Raw genomic sequence first — 18,881 nt, 5'->3', positions numbered from 1 at the left:
TCTGAATGATGGAGTCAACAAAATAAAAAAAAAATCAAGTCAGCGTGACAATATTTCACTGCCTGGCACATAACAGGCAATGGGGTTAGCATTTGCCTATGTCTTCCCCATTTCAGTGGCAGAAATCATTAGAGCAGTGCTATTCATCTCAGAGTTTCACATTTGAAGATCACCACTTATGTGCTCCTGGCTGTTGACAGCACGACTCAGTGATTAAGAGCATGGGCTCCAGAGCAGGGAGGATGGCTCAGTCGGTAATGTCCTTGCCGTGCTCCTGAGACTGATTCCATGCTCCCACATGAAAGCAGCTGGTTGTGGCCGCATGTGCCTGTACACACCAGTTCTGTGAGGCAGACAGACCCCTGGGGCTTGCCCATCAGCTAGTCCAGCCTAACCGGTGAGCCCTCAGTGAGAAATCCTGTCTCACAACTAAGATGGACAGAGATTGAAGAAAGCTGCTGCCAATCCCTGGCCTCTTGGAATCGTGATGTAGGAGCTGCACTAAGCAACCTGGACTCTCCCTGTCTTTTGTCTCCTAGGATCGCAACTTGTTTTCCAGGTACCAAAGTCAATCTATCGGCTCTCCGTACCTTCCGAGTGTTCAGAGCTCTGAAAGCAATTTCTGTCGTCTCAGGTGAGCCACTTTCAAGACTGACTCGGAGCTAAAATGTTCTCTGATATTAATAAGACATTTCCAAATGGGGGGCTAGAGAGATGGCTCCATGCGTGGGAGCTCTTTTTGATTTTTCAGACGAACCATCCCCATTGGGTGGATTCACAGCCACACCCCATTGGGTGGTTCACAGCCACACCCCATTGGGTGGGTTCACAGCCATCTATCTGGTTTTGCTACTGTGAGTGACACCACCATGCACTTGGGTGTGCAGACACCTCTACTGCATGTTGACTTCGGAGATCATACACCCAGGAGGTCCTCTGGTGGCTCTACGTTTAGTCTTTGAGGGTCCTCCATGTTGATTTTTATAGCGTCTGCATTGATTTATAACCCCACCAGCAATGTACAGGGATACCTTCTCCCTCCACACCCAGTCTTGCCAGCCCCTCTCTCACTCCTTCCCTTGCTCCTCCTTTCTCCCTCTCTCCCTCCCTCCCCCTCCCTTCCCATTTCTTCCCCCCCCCCCCCCCCATCCCGTCTGTCCTTCCAGACTTCTTCTCCTCCTCCCTCCATCCGGTAGCAGTAATCTGAAGTAAAGCCTCCAGCTGGTGACTCATACCTTGACACTCTCAAGAAAGTATTTTTCTCTCTGTGAGTTTTTAGCTTGCATCTCCCTTATGGTTAAGGATGCCGAGCATTCTTCTGTACACAAGCTGGCCATTTGTTCTTGGAGTGGCAGGAACCACACAACCAGAAGAATCCAGCATGTGTAACTCCTCTGAGGTGGTCACTGAGGACACTGGGATTTCTTTTTAATTCCCTGGACCGTTAGGGCAACTGGAATCAGACACGGCCAAATGCGCTTCTCTTGGTGACCCACTCAGAAAACGTGATTTTAAAGAGCAGCTTGTTTTGAGAAAAGGGGGCTTGATAACCTGAAACTTTTCTAGTTCTTCTTCTGTTTAAGACTGTATTAAATCATTCCATGACTGCTATTTTTAAAGTATGGGTTGAGAAATTAAAATATACTTAATTTAATTTAAAATTTCTTGTTTAATTCATTTGCCCGCTTAGTTACTGAATTGTTTTATTAGTGCTTAATTTTTTAAGTTCTTCGCTTCTTCATACTGTTCCTGTGCGGTTGTGCAGCAGCAAAGGTCTTCTCCCAGTCTATGAGTCTCCTTACAGTTTTGTTGGTTGTTCCTTTGCTGCTGTTCTTGGAACTGTCTCCCGAGCCTTCAGCATCTTTTCCTGAGCGTCATTGCCTACCCCTGCGTCAGAAATTGTTTCTCCCTCATTTTTCCTTCCTTCCTCCCTCCCTCTCTCCCTCCCTCCCTCTCTCCCTCCCTCCCTCCCTGCCTTCCTCCCTCCTTCTTTCTTTCTCTTTCTTTCTTTCTTTCTTTCTTTCTTTCTTTCTTTCTTTCTTTCTTTCTTTCTATCTTTTTTTCTTCTGTTTTTCAAGATAGGATTTCTTTGTACAACAGTCCTGGCTGCCCTGGAACTCAGTATGTAGACCAGGCTGGCCTCAAATTCACAGAGATCCGCCTGCCTCTGCCTCTCAAGTTCTGGGCTTAAAGGTGTGCGCCACCACTGCCCGGTTTCCCCCGTTTTTCTCTAGCAGGTTCAGAGATTCTGGTCTTATGGTAAGGTCTCTAACCCGTTTTGAATAGACTTTTGTGCAGAAGTACCAATCAAGTTTTGATAGCCTGTAAGTGGACCTTCAGTTTGCCCGGCATCATTTGTTGAAGTTAGACACTCCTTTTCTGATGTTTGTCTTCGACATTTAGGTGACTGCACCTGTGTGGCTTTATTTCCGGGTCTTGTGTTCTGTCCTGTTGGTGTCTATGCCGCCTCTGTTTGCCTTTGCTACCATAGCTCCGCCGTGTAATTGGAGATCACGTACGGTGATGTTGACAGCATTGCTTAGCATGGCTCTCTCCACATGGCCTCCGAGACCTTCATTAACCCCTCCTTCACCCTTGCCTGTTTCTAGCCAGGGACTGAGGGGTGTTTCTCCCCAAATGTCTCATCCCCTCAGGGCTGAAGGTTATCGTCGGGGCCCTGCTGCGCTCTGTGAAGAAGCTGGTGGATGTCATGATCCTCACGCTCTTCTGCCTCAGCATCTTTGCCCTGGTGGGGCAGCAGCTCTTCATGGGGATTCTGAACCAGAAATGTGTCAAGACCAACTGTGGCCCTAACCCTACGGCCAACAGTGAGTTCCCCCTCTACCCTTTGGTTTGTGTGTGGTTGACTGCTCCTCATCAGCTCTCCACTCATACCGTTTGGTTATTCTGTCTATCCACCCCGAGCTTTCCACATATTTTTAAGGGAATTCCCTCATTCTTTGAGTTTCTTTGGAGAAGGAAAAATCTCAGACTCACCTCCACAAGAGCAGAGACTTCTGCTTTATTTGCTCTTTAGATCTCAGTCCACTGATTCATCATGGTTTTCAGAGTGAGTGCAGAATGCCTGGATTTGGCTAAAGAGAACCAGACATTTGGTCAAAGGGAATAAGACCCCTCCCCACTTCAAGTATTTTATTATTTTTACAATGTCAGTGCTTTTTCTGTGCCCACCTGCTCTGGCTTGAGGTCAAACTTACTGTGTTTTGATTGGTCTTGAACTTCACATAGCTGCATCCTCTTCATGTTGGGCACGGCTGAGTCTTGCCCAGCTTTTCCCTAGGACTGGCCTCTGGTCTGTTTGGGGTGATGATGTGTGTTACATGCGGAACAGGGACGTTTCTCCTACCTTCTTTCCATTTGCCCTCTTCCCTTTCTAAGACCTTCTTCCCCTCTGGAGGCCCATGTTGGTCATTTCAGAGGATTAAAGTCAGCTGCTTGAAAAATACTCAGATATATTTGCTATTCTTTTTTATGTCAGTCTTTCTTTTTTGTTTTTCTTAATCTGATTCTATGACTTTCATCTCTTAGAGGACTGCTTTGTAAAGGAAAACAATAGTGACGACTTCATCATGTGTGGCACCTGGTTCGGCAGCAGGTAAGAGGTCCCCACCGCGCTCCTCCCACGTCGACCACCCCAAGACCTTTCGGAATATGTGCAGTCTTCGTGTAATGACTGTGCCCGGTGGGAGTGCCCAGGGAGGACTGAGCATGCTTACTGATCAATTTTCTTTAGTTTTAAATTATTTTTAAAAATTCTATTCATTTCTATGAGTGTTGATTCTTTGCTTGCATGCATGTCTGTGTGCCATGTGCATTTAGCATCTGTAGATGCCAGAAGAGGGGTGCAGCTTCCCTGGGACTGGAGTTGCAGGAGGCTGAGTGCTGACACGTAGGTGCAGGGACTGGAGTTGCAGGAGGCTGTGTGCTGACACATAGGTGCAGGGACTGGAACTTGGTTCTCTGGAAGAGCAGCCAGTAACCTCAACTCCATCTTTCTCGGCTCCTACCTTTTGCTTTTAATGACAAAGTCTCATTACAGACCACTCAAACTTAGGATCCTTCTGCCTCCCAAACAGCTGGGATTACAGGCACTGATGCCATGCCTGGCTTACATAATCTTAGGCTTGTGTTCTTCAAATAAGAACTGTTTCTAACTGGGCAGTTGTGGTGCACGCCTTTAACTCCAGCATTCAAGAGGCAGAGTCAGGCAGATCTTTGAGTTCAAGGCCAGCCTGGTCTACAGAGTGAGTTCCAGGACAGATAGGGCTCCACAGAGAAACCCTGCCTTGAGAAACAAAACAAAAACCCAAAACAACGAACAACAACAAACTGTTTCCAAGTGTTGATAGAGGATTTCCCCCCTAGTTATGTGGAGCTGGTAGCTCACAAGCAATGTACAGAAAATTTGATGATACTTCAAATTTGGGGGATGGATCTGCAAGTCTCTAAAAGGGGACTGAGAATTTAAATAAATGGAAAAACTATAAGACACCAAAAGAAATACTCCCTGTATTTATCTGTAAGAGAGTAGGTGCTACTCTTTCATGAGACAGCTCCATAAGAGTGGTTAAGTCATGCTTCTGTGGGCTTGTTAGAAAAGGTATGTGCGGATGAATGAATAAATAAATAAAAAGTGTGTGTTTCTCTCTTCATGGAAAACTGGAAGCTTATAAACCTAATTGTTCCTGGCACCTGTAGTTAAGTGGGTGGGACCCAGGGACAGGAGAGAGAGACTTAATGACCAGTGTGTATACTTTTCCTTAAGCTGCAGAATTTTTATTTTAAATCACGAAAATCACCATTGTCCCAAAGTTCATTCTTTTTCTGTTCCTCCACCTAATTTCATTTTTGCTTTTCAGTTTGTTTTGACAGTTTTGTACATGTATATGATGAATTTTAGCGATTTTGCCCATGGCCTCCTTATTCCCATTCCTCCTGATGAAATCTGTCTTCTTTCCAAAAATGCCCCCTCTCCTGCATTTGTGATGTGTGTATGCTTGTGTGTGTTCGTGTGTGTGTTTACGTGTATGTGCATGTATGTGTGTATATGTACGTGTGTGTGTATGTGTGTGTGCGCGTGTGTGTGTCCCACCCAGTTTAATTAGGGTTGCTTTCACAAACACGGGTGTGTGGTTTTCTAGTGGAGCACTGGCATATTACCAGCGGCTACACCACTGAAGAAAGGGGTGCCTGCCCCTTCTCCAGTCACCCCTAACTGTTAATAGTCCCTCATGGAGAGGGCGGGGCCTCTTGAGCTCCTCCTGTTTCCATGATGGAGGTTGGCAGGTCCCATCTTGTGCTGATACCCACAGCTCCTGTAACATGGGCTTTTATATTGCTATTGTGCCTTGTGTCCACATTTAGTCTTTCAGTGAAAGCCTGGCTAATATGATTTCTTCATCAATCCACTGGAAGGGTCAATGAGAGACCCCAAGGGGACGTCATGGAAACTCAGCAGGCAGGGGGAGTGGTGAGGTGGCCATTTTTCCTGTTTTCTTGAGGGAGCCCAAGGCCCTCTGAAGGTTGGTGCCATGGCAGGAAAGTTGGGCTGGGAGAAATAAAACCTATTCTCTATTCCTTTGTTTCCAACATCTAGCTCCTGTCCCAATGATTCTACATGCAACAAAACCTCATTTAACCCAGACTATAACTACACGAACTTTGACAACTTCGGCTGGTCTTTTCTCGCCATGTTCCGGGTCATGACTCAGGACTCCTGGGAGAAGCTGTACCGACAGGTTCCTGTTTACCTTCTCTCTCTCTCTCCCTTGCACCATCCCGACCTCTGCCCTGGATCACCAACCCTGTTTATGTTCTCTCTCTCCCTCGTGCTACCCTGACCTCTCCCCTGGATTAACAACTCATGCATCATTTATTTCAAACCTACCTTCCCGCTCCCGCTTTGTCATCTAGCACAACTGGATTCTGCTTCCGAAATAGCGTTAAAAACCCCTAGACAATGAAGCAAGTGTTTGACCGAAGCGTACAAACAGATCTCTTTCTACATGCATTTCCCCCGCCTAGGCAGTTCCACTGTGAGAGAGGACGTTAGGAGTGGCTGTGTGATTGGAAGGCTGGAAGGGGTGTCCAACCTTGTGACTTCTCTGAGTCACCATGGGCCACACTGCACTTGCAGGTTGCAGGGCCACGCTGCGCTTGCAGGTTGTAGACCATACATATATTTCTTTTACATACCACGCATTTGGGGCTGGAGAGATGGCGCAACAGCTAAGAGCACTGGTCCCTCTTAAGCTCAGTTTCTAGCAGCCTTGTCATACAACTCACAACTGCGTATCACTCCAGTTCTAGGGGACCGGATGCCCTTTTCTGGTGCACACACACACACACACACACACACACACACACACACACACGGCACATACCCTTATAGACATACACATAAAGAAATAAATCATGTTGCGAAATAGCTTACATTTTAATAAGTTCACCATCTTGTCTTAGGCCGCATTCAGAGCTGTCCTGGCCACCGGCTGGACACCCCTGCTGGATGTCTGATTATCTGAGACTGTTTTATCGTGCTGGGCTATGGGAGATAAAACAGATACGAGCTGTGCTCTGTCCCTCACAGATCCTTCGGACCTCTGGCATCTACTTCGTCTTCTTCTTTGTGGTGGTCATCTTCCTGGGTTCTTTCTACCTGCTCAACTTAACCCTGGCCGTGGTCACCATGGCGTATGAAGAGCAGAACAGGAACGTGGCCGCAGAGACAGAGGCCAAGGAAAAGATGTTTCAAGAAGCCCAGCAGCTGTTAAGGGAGGAGAAAGAGGTGGGGCTTAGACTGTGGGACCGGCTGTAGAGTCAGAGGGACCCAGATGCAGTGTGATGGAAGCTGAAGGCTGCCTCTTGGGGCCAGTTTTCAGCCCTTCTGTACCCCGTGTTTTACTGAGAATTTGAGCCCTTTGCAGGCTGGCTATGCTGCTGTTATTCTTAAGCTGGTCTGGACACAGGATTCTTGAGAACGTAGTCTCGATGCTTTTTTAATTCTGGAAGCTTGTACCATCTAGAACACGCACTGAATTACTGGTTACAGAATGTAATTTATTTATGTGCAAATTCAGGCTCTGTTGCAAATTTTTTTAAAATTAATTAATTAATTAGTTGTTTTTCCAAGACAGGGTTTCTCTGTAGCTTTGGAGCCTGTCCTGGAACTGGCTGGCCTCAAACTCACAGAGATCCGCTTGCCTCTGCCTCCCAAGTGCTGGGATTAAAGGCGTGCGCCACCACCACTCAGCTACAAACTTTCTTATATGAATCTGAAGATATTTGTCTTCAGAACCTTTGCATGGTAGAGGGCTGGGTTCTTCCACAAGAGGCAGGCTCATTATTTCCTCATGCTGGAGGGCTGGGTTCTCCCACTAGAGGCAGGCTCATTATTCCCTCCCTGGGTCGCACCACAGCTCCAGGCCACCCCATGAAGTTTCCCTGGCACCTTACACCCTCTACTCCAGTTCTAGGATTTCCAGGGTAGGAGCCATATTTTTATACTCTGTGTTATTGTCTGTATAATACAGATTTGTCAGATGGAAGCCCCTGGTAAGACCTTAGTGTCCTCAGGCATAAATACGTATCGCCCCTAGCACAGCCTAGGGCTCATGGGGATACTGTGCAAGAGTTAACTCTGCCTTTGACAAATGTGAGGCTGTGCAAAACCGAGCCACTCACTGGATGACTAAGAGCCCAGGTAACACATTCAAACAGGGCGAAGAGCAATCTGAAGGGTTCAGTATTAAGGGAGAGAGAACAGCCCACTGAGGTTGAGGTCATCTGCATGTTCATGGGGGAATAATCTGTTCATTAATTGCTTCTGTTCTCTTTCAAAGGCTCTGGTTGCCATGGGGATTGACAGAAGTTCACTTAATTCCCTTCAAGCATCGTCCTTTTCCCCAAAGAAGAAAAAGTTTTTTAGTAGTAAGACAAGAAAGTCCTTCTTTATGAGAGGGTCTAAGAGGGACCGGGCCTCGGCGTCGGAGTCGGAGGATGATTCTGCTAAAAACGTAAGTCGGCTCCCAGGGATCAGCCATTCTATCAGGCACACAGGGCTGTGATCTGCCCAGGGATCAGCCGTTCTCCCGTGCACGCAGGGCCACGGATCTGCCGACAGTCCAGTGAAGGAATTCCTCTCTTTGTTTGCCTGTCATTTCTCTGTGCACTCGGGCGCACCCTCCTTCATCTGTGCCGTGATTCCAGTACACATTTATAAATATCTGTGTGAGCAGTCACTGTGTGTGTGAGAGTTACATTTGCTGTCACGGTGACAAAATTCCTGATAGAGCAACTTCAGGGACGGAAGGTGTGTCTTGGACCACAGTTTTAGGGCACTCCGTCCTACCTGGCAGGCAAGGCATGGCTTCAAGATCGGCTCAGACTATGTGAGCAAGAGACTGAGGCAGCATGGTGACTGGTCACGTGGCGAATGACCAAGAAGCAGAGAGCTAAACTGGAACAGGAGGTGTGACTTTCAAAGCCCACAGCGGCCTATGTCAGTCAGCGAGGCACCATGTTCCCGAGGGTCCTTAACCTTCCAAAAATAGGACTACCATCTGGGGATGAAGTTACAGAGAAAAACTGAGCGATTGCCCAGGAAGATGGAGAGAGAGGGAGGGGTAGAGGTAGGAGAGCCAGCAAGCTGGGAGCGAGCTGGGAAGTGGGTACAGAGTAGGCTCAGGGTGCTCACTGCCAGGACTGCAGTACCAGAGTGAGCCAGCAGAAGCAGCAGGGAGCTGCAGAGCGTCCAAGGGAGGGAGCAGGAGAAGTCAGGGCTGAGGTAAAAGGGAGGATGGTCCCTGCAGCCAGAGCTTCTCCATGGCTTCTAAACTCTGCAGCCAGAGTTCTCCATGGCTTCCTTTCCTCAGATGTATCAGGAACAAATGGAGCCGTTGGGAACCATTATGTGGAACATTTTGTTTGGGTCTAGGGGACGTTCAGTAAGTAAAACATTTAAAGGACAGGGTGAAAATGTAAGTGTGGGGATAATAAGGAGAAAGATATGGAAAGGCGGAGCCAGAGTGGGAGGGACCCGAAGCTCGCACAGAGGAGGAGGCTTGTGGCTGAATTTCTGTCTGGTCCTTGTGCCCCATCTCAAACGGTTAGGATCTGTTGGTGCAGATGCTTCATGGAGGAGGGCACCCGTCCCATCCTCAGCAGGGTCAGTGCTAGCCTTGGAGTACCACAGCAGCCAGAGTCCAGTTGGTCCTGAAGGCTAAGCAGACGGCTTGTGGGTCAGAGGTCTGTTGATGTAAAGAGGGTTTTGGTTCAGTTGTTTAGTTCTGAAAACAATCCCCAGAGTGGCACAGAGGATGAGTTGGATGGCCCATGTCCCATCAGACCCCGCTCAGAGATCACTTGAACTGTCCCCAGCAGCTTGGGGGCACTGATCTCCTTTTAGTTGCTTCACACTGTCCACGTGGGGGCCATTATCAGGGACTGGTATCAGTCAGAGAGCATCCAGGGGCCACAGTAAAACATAGCAGGTGGCGTAGATCCCTGACCTACGTCAGGAGCTGGGAGCTGTACAGCTATGGGGGCAACTGTAAGAGTCAAAGTTAGCAAGGAAAAGTTTTTACATTAACATTATCATCATTTTTACTTAGTAAGGTTGAATGCATTTGTACAAGTGGCTGGACTTCACGAGGTGACAGATCATTAATTTTTATGTCTTAATTATTTTTAACAATTTACAATAAGTTAGCAGCGTTTATAAGAATTAGAATATTTTGTAATTTTATCCCTGTTAAGGTTTTGAGTCTCAAAAATTACAGTCTTGAACTGAAGAACTTTTAGCATCGAAATAAATTTTAATTCATAGGCACAGTTCCCAGAGAGACTGGGAACCTCGTTTTCCTGGTCTTTCATTGCTTACTCTTACGTCACAATTTTTTATATGGCTCAGTTTCTACAAATGGCTAAAACTTACCAAATTAACAAAGACAGGTTAGATATGCATCTTTAAATCAGTTTTTGTTAGTACGAATAGACCACTATATCCTTAGGAATTTATAAACCTTAATCATCAAACACATGTTATTATTTAAGTCTTGTTTTTCATTGTGTAACTTATTTAGACCGTCTATGACTTGACTTTATGATGCAGAACACATGAAATGGGGGGAACACGATGCAAATAATCCCAAGATAACTCCAAATAGAGTATTCTAAGGTTTTTCTTTGTTAAAAGGGAACTCACAGATCACAGCAAAGAAATAGAAATGGGATTCACCATCCAGGTGTGGCTTGTGGGAAGAAGAGATCAAGCTTGGTGGGACTGTGGCTTTTTGGTACCCTGAGTCACGCCCTAACCTGGTCCAGCCTCTTAAAGGTCATTGGCTGAAGGAGGTTCCCCATCATCCCCTTTTGTCTAAATAAGAGAGTTCCAAACCCAATACAAAATTATATACACTAAGAACAGATATCTGTTGACCAAGGTTTCTGTCCTACCCAGTCCCACAATCGTTCAGTCCCAAATAAACACACAGAGGTCTGCATTAATTATGAACTGATGGGCCTATTAGCTCAGGCTTTTTTTTTTTTTGGTTTTTCGAGACAGGGTTTCCCTGTAGTTTCTAGAGCTTGTTCTGGAACTAGCTCTTGTAGACCAGGCTTGCCTCAAACTCAGAGATCTGCCTGCCTCTGCCTCCCGAGTGCTGGGATTAAAGGCGTGCACCACCACTGCCTGGCTAGCTTAGGCTTTTTATTAACTCTTATTACTTATATTAACCCATAACTCTTGTCTGTGTTAGCCATGTGGCTTGGTACCTTTTTTGATGAGGCAGTCACGTCTTGCTTCCTCTCTGCCAGGATGACGACTGCAGACTGACCGTCTCCTCTTCTCCAAAATTCTCCTGTTCTCATTGCCCCACCTCTACTTCCTGCCTGGTTGCTCCTGCTTATACTTCCTGCCTGGCTACTGGCAATCAGCATTTATTTAAAATACAACTGATAGGGTACAGACCATTGTCCCACAGCACTCCTCTCCTTAAAACACAAAAACAAGAACTCGGAATCAAATCTCCTTTGTTTAGTTTTTCTCCTGACCATTATCCATAACAGCTTGTAACTAACATTCTAAACAAAGGCAAATATCCATAGTCCATTTTTTGGGAATGTGGGTGTAGTTTTCCAGGCTACTTCCTGCTGATTGGGGACACTGATAATCTTATGGGGACCTAAAGAAAATTTAGAATTGTGATCAAGTCCTGACTGGAGTATTCTGTGAGGCTTGGTCATTTTCGGCAGCAGTCTTGAATCTGTTCTGGATGTAGAACTCTGACATCTGGGTTTTTCACTCCTATTGGAGATTCTTTGGGGGGGGGGGGTCTTCCTTGATCAAACCTGATTTTTCTTAGCCCAGAATGAATCCACAGCCTCTCATTTCCTGTGGAAACAAAACCAAAATCTCTTCTCCAAAGTAACATATCTTTTGACTTAAAATTTAAAGTCAAAACAATATATATATATATGATTAATCCATAAGCATTTATAATCAAATGTCTTTTAGCAGCTTTTGCTCTTTCCTCAGCCATAAAACAATTTAACAACAACACAATAACATACAGTATCCAGACTCTCTGTGTAGTTTTTACTTTTATGTGGCTTTATTTTAAACTCTTTTATTTTAAACTTTTATTTTATTTTAAACTTCTTTCTTTTGTTTTTGTTTTTAATTTTTGGCTCTCTGAGACAATGTTTCTCTGTGTATCTCTGGCTGTCCTGGAACTCACTCTGCAGACCAGGCTGTCCTTGAACTCAAAGAGATCCACCTGCCTCTGCCTCCCAAGTGTTGGGATTAAAGGTGTATGCCACCACACCCAACTGCTCTCTTTCTTTCTTTTTTATTTTAAGGACTTTAACCTTTTTATTTTCTCTCCCAAGTTCGCACATATATATTTAAACACACTGTAAACCGTTTAAAGTTTTCTTTTTGTCCGAATCTATCTTTACTGTATATCTCTCTTTTTCTGATCACATAAGTCTTTAATTTGCTAAGCAATATGGCTAGGATTAAAGCTGTGGCTTTGACAGCTGGATCCACCCCATTCCTTAGCTTTCTGAGAGTCTAGCCTCATGGCAGAGGTACTGGCCAGAGCCATGTTTAGTACCACACTCTATGGCATTTCAAGGTCCCTGACAACACCAAGAAACATGCTGTCAGCAATTCACAAACACCATTTAAATGTTTGGTGGCAGGGCCTCTTAAAAGAGCTGCAGCCAGGCGGTGGTGGCGCACGCCTTTAATCCCAGCACTCGGGAGGCAGAGGCAGGTGGATCTCTGTGAGTTCGAGGCCAGCCTGGTCTACAAGAGCTAGTTCCAGGACAGGCTCTAAAAAAGCTGCAGAGAAACCCTGTCTCGAAAAACCAAAAAAAAAAAAAAAAAAAAAGAAAGAAAAAAAAAAGAGCTGCAAAGTTTTGCAGCTAAAGCTGAGTCAGGAAACCCCTTTTAAATGAGATGCACTTGCCTCCAGCAAAGAGAGCAAACCCAACAAATTGCTGCTAGCAAAAAGCCATGTTTTATGCTGTTATTTTGTGTCTAGAATTACTTCCCAATCTCTCTCACGTTTTTTTCTGGATGTATTTGTCCACATATTGGGCACCATTTGTTGACTGAGGTTTCTGTCCCACCCAGTCCTGCAATTGTTCAGTCCCAAATGAATACACAGATGTCTATATTAATTATAAACTGATTGGACTATTAGCTCAGGCTTCTTATTAACTCATAACTTATATTAGCTCATAATTCTTGTCTGTGTTGGCCACATGACTTGGTACCTTTTTGGGTGAAGCAGTCACATCTTTCTTCCTCTCTGTCTGGGTGACAACTGCAGACTGAGCCTTTCCTTCTCCCCAATTCTCATTGCCCCACCTCTACTTCCTGCCTGGCTACTGGCCAATCAGTGTTTATTTAAAATATAAGTGACAGGGTACATACCATTGTCTCACAGCAGATATCAAGTATAAAAATTAGAATTATAACCAGTGTAAACTATATTAAGCAAGAAGAATATGCTAAATATTTTAATAATAATTTTATTCTATGGAGTCTAAGTCTTGTATTAGAAATGGCTTGGCTAGATCATAAGAGCAAGGTAACTATGACTATCTATTCTTCAACCCCATTGAAGGCTTGAGAAGGGAGATAATATTACTTGAGTAAGCAGGAAGTGCAATCAAACAGCTTCCAAAATGTGCAGTAGATGACAGAGACAACTGGCTACCTGGGCAATCACCCAAAGTCTCCTTTGCAATATTAAGCAACCAACTTTGGCTCAGGCCTAGAGTAACTGATAGACCATTTTCAGAGGCAGGAAAAAATTTCAGAACCATCTTACTCTGTCATAGCAAGGTTTGATAGTCTTTTTTTTGTATCCTGCTTGTTCAGTTTGGACATCATGCACTTTGTCAGTGGTCAAGGCTTGGGCATTTCCTTGCCCAAAGGCCAGTTGTACCAATAAGAAAACAAGCTCCAAGTGGAGAGTCTTTGGTGCTCAACATTCTCTCAGGAATAGGTGGATGTTGCCAGGAACAATCATATCTCACATCAACAGAATCCTAAGTTATTTATATGGCATGTTTTGCAGATCTTCAAAATGGTGGTTGAAGATCACCTATCAATGCAGAATACAAACTCTATGTATCTGAAGAATCTAATTAGTCTGACTATAAGTATGACAAACATGGATGACTTCTGACCTATAATACTTAATACCTATATAACTTAAAGACTAAGACTTTATATCAGAATATTAAACAATTTGTAAACAACTGTGCAGCAAATGAGGGCAGTGACCTCAAAATGTAAACAATGTATAAGCATCTTCATCAGTGGTAGAAATATATAATGCAATATGATAAATATATCCTAAAATTGAATCCATATACAAAATGTCTTAAACAGATGGAGTTGAAGAATAGTTATAGTTTTCCTTAGTTATGATAAAATATAAAGTAGATATAAATATTGTAACTGTAATTCTTGCTTGATACCTATTTTGTTATATGTAATATTACTATGTTAAAGTTAAGACCTTCCTTTTTACTTAAACAGAAAAGGGGAAATGGTGTGGGAAGTCTTTCTGTAGACTTGTTGCTTTTATTGGTTAATAAATAAGCTGATTTTGGCCAATGACTTAGCAGAATATAGCCAGAGAAGCCATGAAGCCACTGTAGGAGACAGATACCTCCTCTGGAGCCCATTGGAACCTTGCTGGTAAGCCACAGCCACGTGGTGATACACAGATTAATGGAGATGGGTTAATTTAGTAAGAGATAGCCAATAAAAAGCTAGAGCTAATAGGCTAAGCAGTGATTTAATTAATATAGTTTTGTGTGGTTATTTCAGTCTGGGCAGCTAGGAATAAATGAGTAGCCGCTGCCAACAACTTTAGCTTTTGTGACTCTGTCTTCATCTACTATTTTTTTGTCCTTATGGCAAAAATCATCATATAAAATATCTATCCTTAGCTGGGTGATAGTTGTGCCTGCCTTTAATCCCAGCATTCAGGAGGTAGAGGCAGGCAGATCTTGTGAGCTAAAGGTCAGCCTGGTCTATATAGTGAGTTCCAAGGCTATAAAAAACCCTTATCTCAAAAAACAAACAAAGCTACCCTTACTAAAATATTTACTGCTACCTTTTAAACTAAAAATATAACCTTATAATTTACATCTACTTGAACATTTTTCTCAAACCTATTTAATATTTTCTCTTATTTTCCTAGGAGTTGAATTGAAGTTATATTCATGGCAAATTGTAGCAAATTAAGATTAGATTACCTGTACATAGGTTTTTAACTATTAACCCTTTTTGTTAAAAAATTTAAGCTAATTTTTTCTCTACTTAGGATTTTGCAGTTTTTTTTTTAAAACAGTAGTATTACAGATACTGAGATAAAGTTTACACTCTAGCAAAAGCTTCAAGTATATCCATGACCTTGAGTATTCAGAAAGCTAGACATCTGTGATTATAATTAGCCATTTTAGTTTTTATATATGTTTCTTTTGATTAAAAAACGTAAGTCCAGACAGCAGTGGTGCACGCCTTTAATCCCAGCACTCAGGAGGCAGAAGCAGGTGGACCTCTGAGTTCAAGGCCAGCCTGGTCTGTAGAATGGGTTCCAGGACAGCCAGGGTGATACAGAGAAACCCTGCCTCAAAAACGGAAACAAAAATGCCATGCCGTGAGATTAATAATAGTAATCCCTGTTGGAAGTGGTTCGCTTCTTATCTGCACATAAAGTCTTTTTCCTGGGCTGTTCTGTTGTTTTCCCCATTACAGAGTTATGACAAGAGATGTTGGAGAAAACTTTTAGATAAACATGCTTGGGTCTAAAGTGGGCAGACAAAAACCGCATCTCCAGGGCTAGCTTTTCAGTGAATTTAAACATGTAATAATTTTCTAATATTATCTATGCTAAAAAGACATTTGAATCTAAGACTGAACCCTGTGACCTACACATCCATAACTATTTTGTGTGTATCTGCAGATGGAATCAGAGAACCGGAAAAGCTTAACAAGTATTCTTTTCTCTTATGAAGATATCAAGTTGCCAGTAATATAAGTACATGTAACCTAGAGGGCATCTAACAGAAAACTATTAAAATGCAAGAGAAAGCATCCAGGCTTGGTGGGGCAGAAACAAAGGCAGATCATAGCCATAAGACAAAGGAGTCTCACAAAGAGAAAGTTACAGGAACAGATTCAGAGACCCTGTAGAAATGGTTGGTATTCCGGCTCTGGTGTGGTGAGAGTTGAATGTCTGGGCGAGAAGGTTAAGATGAGCTAGGAGTTAGCTATGTGGGAGGAGAGGCCTTGGACCATCCTCCATTCCATTTTATCACATTATTTAAATAAGTCTAGATATTAAAATGGAAAGTTCTGCATCTCGGCTGGCAGTGGGACCAAGAGCTGAACAAGTGAGCCTGGTTTTAGGTCTCCCAAACGGGATTTTTTTAGACTAGCTACAGACAGAATAAGGGTGTGTCCTTTGGCACAGACAATTCACAAAGGGCAGTGTGGCTTTTGGCTCCTTCTGAAGCAAAGCCAAAGGCATTAGAGTACATGTAGATGACCTGAGCAGATGTCCCTGGCAGAGAGGAGTAGAGTGTGCTTTGGGGAATGGAAGGAGTCCAATAAAATCACATTATAGAGTCACGACTACCTAGGGTAGCTGGAGGTTAAACCTCATGGAGTTAGGGTGTTAGAGTTTATCTGCCTGCCTGCTTACCTGTCTGTCTTTCTATATCTGTATTTGTTTTTATTTCTACATCTTTATATATTAATATATAAATAAATCTATATATATATATATTTATTAATTTTGGCTCCATCACTGGTTACAGATTGCTAGGAACTGGGGATAATAATTGTGCTTTTAATTTGCTATGTAATGAGACAGAGGGGTTTAGGGTTACAAGAGGAAGTGCTCAAGGTGAGGCCCTAGGACATATGTATAGAGCAACCAGCAGCATCTGTTTGGTGCAGAACAACCTAGAAGGGACTGGAGCAGGAGGAAGAATAGCGAATTAGAAGCAAATAGGAAAGATCACCAGGACAGTGATGTCCAATCCAAGTGGGATTCACCAGGCAAAGGAAGAGCAGGCATTGCCAGTGTGTGCCAAGGTCTGGAAGCAAAAATGAGCAGGAGAACATGGCCCATTTAAAAGCATGAGTGTGTGTATATCTGTGCATGTGTGTGTGTGCTCGCACACTTGTGTGTATGCACACATATGTGTGCATGTGTGTGTGTGTGTGCATGTGTGTGTGTGTGTGTATATAGGGAACAACGACAAGAGTCTGGATTGGTAGAATGGGGCAATCACAAAAGATCCTGACAGCAGAGCTGAGGAGTTCACTCAGTCTTCATGCTGAGGGTAGGTGGTAGGAAGCTGGGAGGGGATGTAACCAAGAGAATGAGATGTGTGTCTTTTGTTTGTTTTGTTTCTTTGTTTTTGAGACAGTGTCTCACTATGTAGCTCTGGCTGTCCTGGAGCTTGCTATGTAGATCACAGACTCACAGAGATTTCCCTGCCTCTGCCTCCCAAATGTTGGGATTAAAGGCATGTGCCAGTACACCCAGGGAGAGGTTCATTTGTTTTTATTTATTTAGTGGGTTTTGTTGTTGTTGTTTTGAGATGAGGAATCAATATGTAGCCTTGGCTGCCGGGAGTTTGCTATGCAGACCAGGCAGGTCTCAATTTTACAGGCATCCATTTACCTTTCTCTCCTGAGTCCTGGAATTAAATATGTGCACCACCCATATTTATCCAGGCCCAGCTGGTCCAGGCCCATCTGGAGATGTATGTTTTTGAAATCCTGGATGTAGGTTGATGTAGTGATGAGCTGCGGGCAGGCCTGCTTTTCACCTGGCTCCCGGGCACCTGGCTAGCTTATGCCCTGAAATAACAACACACAAACTGTATTCTTTTAAACACTGCCTGGCCCATTAGTTTCAGCCTCTTACTCACATCTTGACTAACCCATATCTAATAATCTGTGTAACACCACGAGTGGTGTCTTACCGGGAAAGATTCAGCACATCTGACCTGGCAGCTGGCTCCATTGCATCTGGCCCAGAGAGGAGAGGCATACTAACTTCCCTTCTTCCCAGCCTTCTGTTCTGTCTACTCCACCCACCTAAGGGCTGGCCTATCAAATGGGCCAAGGCAGTTTCTTTATTAACCAATGAGAGTCCTCCATCAGGTTGATATGAAAGTAACCATGATTTTACATTGTTGACATTTACTGCTCGCTAATGGAGTACAACCTTAACCACCTCAGATTTGTTATCCCTCATTTCCATGCTCATCCCCTGCTCTGTGCTCCCTTGCTAATGATTTATTACTCGCTGTGGGCTTTATATTTTCCTCATCTCAGTGGCTCCCCACCTTCCTAATGATGGGATCCTCCTGTTGTGGTGACCCCCAGCCACAAAGTTGCTTTGTGTGGCTACTTCATAACTGCAATTTTGCTACTGTTATAAGTCATGATGTAAATATCTGTGTTTTCCGATGGTCTTAGGCGACCTCAAAGGAGTTGCTACTTACAGGTTGAGGATCTCCATCTTGTACTGTGGAAACAACGTTGGATGAAATGAAGATGCTAGTGGTTTTCTTATTTGATTTCAAAATGGGTTGCAAGGCAGCAGAGAAGACTCGTGACATCAGTGACCAGCCCAGCGACTCGTAGTTTATGTACAGTGGCCCAGCAACAAGTCTCACAAAGGAGACAAGAGGCTTGAAGATGAAGGGCATAGTGTCCAGTCATCAGAGTTGACAGCGACTGACTGACAGCAGCCATCAAAGCCCATCCTTTTCCCACTTGAGAGAAATCATCAGTGGGCTCAGCACGGACCGTTTAAGGCCATCTGACATTTGAAGCACATTGGAGAGCTGAAAAATCTCATGAATGCCTCATGAGCTGACTGGAAATCCAAGAGGTGCATTATTTACGTTACACAACAACAGGCCGTTTCTCTACTGGATTGTAACATTTGAGGACCAGCAGATCTCATACGACAACCAGGGATGACTGGTTATGGCAAAGCATTTCCGACAGCCAAGCCTGCTCCAGATAAAAGTCGTGGGCACTCTTTGGTGGCCTGCTGCCAGTCTCATTTCCTGACGCGACATCATTACACATGAGGAGTGCTCTCAATAGGGGAGACACACCCAAAACCGCACCACCTGCAGCTGGCCTGGGCCAACAGCAAATGGCCAGTTCTTTCCCACAAGAAAACCTGAATGTACGTCACACATTGAGCCTTTCAAAAGTTAAATGAATCCAAATGTTGTCTCACCTGCCACATTCACCTGGGCGCACCAACCTTCCACCATGTCTTCGAGCATCTTGA

At 44.2% G+C, this 18,881-nt stretch overlaps 1 protein-coding gene across 1 annotated transcript in view; it reads left to right on the top strand.

Annotated features, from left to right (window-relative positions):
* Nucleotides 1-18,881, top strand: part of Scn11a (sodium voltage-gated channel alpha subunit 11) — a 73,121-nt gene that overhangs the window by 12,560 nt on the left and 41,680 nt on the right. Inside the window, exons 5-10 of the mRNA XM_038322442.1 lie at nt 540-634; nt 2,655-2,828; nt 3,550-3,616; nt 5,618-5,759; nt 6,611-6,808; nt 7,863-8,036. Of these exons, the coding sequence (XP_038178370.1) occupies nt 540-634; nt 2,655-2,828; nt 3,550-3,616; nt 5,618-5,759; nt 6,611-6,808; nt 7,863-8,036 (850 nt within the window). The remainder of the gene's footprint in view (nt 1-539; nt 635-2,654; nt 2,829-3,549; nt 3,617-5,617; nt 5,760-6,610; nt 6,809-7,862; nt 8,037-18,881) is intronic.

The sequence above is a fragment of the Arvicola amphibius genome, chromosome 3, assembly GCF_903992535.2.
Source record: "Arvicola amphibius chromosome 3, mArvAmp1.2, whole genome shotgun sequence".
NCBI classification, from domain to species: Eukaryota; Metazoa; Chordata; class Mammalia; order Rodentia; family Cricetidae; genus Arvicola; species Arvicola amphibius.
This window is presented reverse-complemented; position numbering and strand designations above follow the sequence as displayed.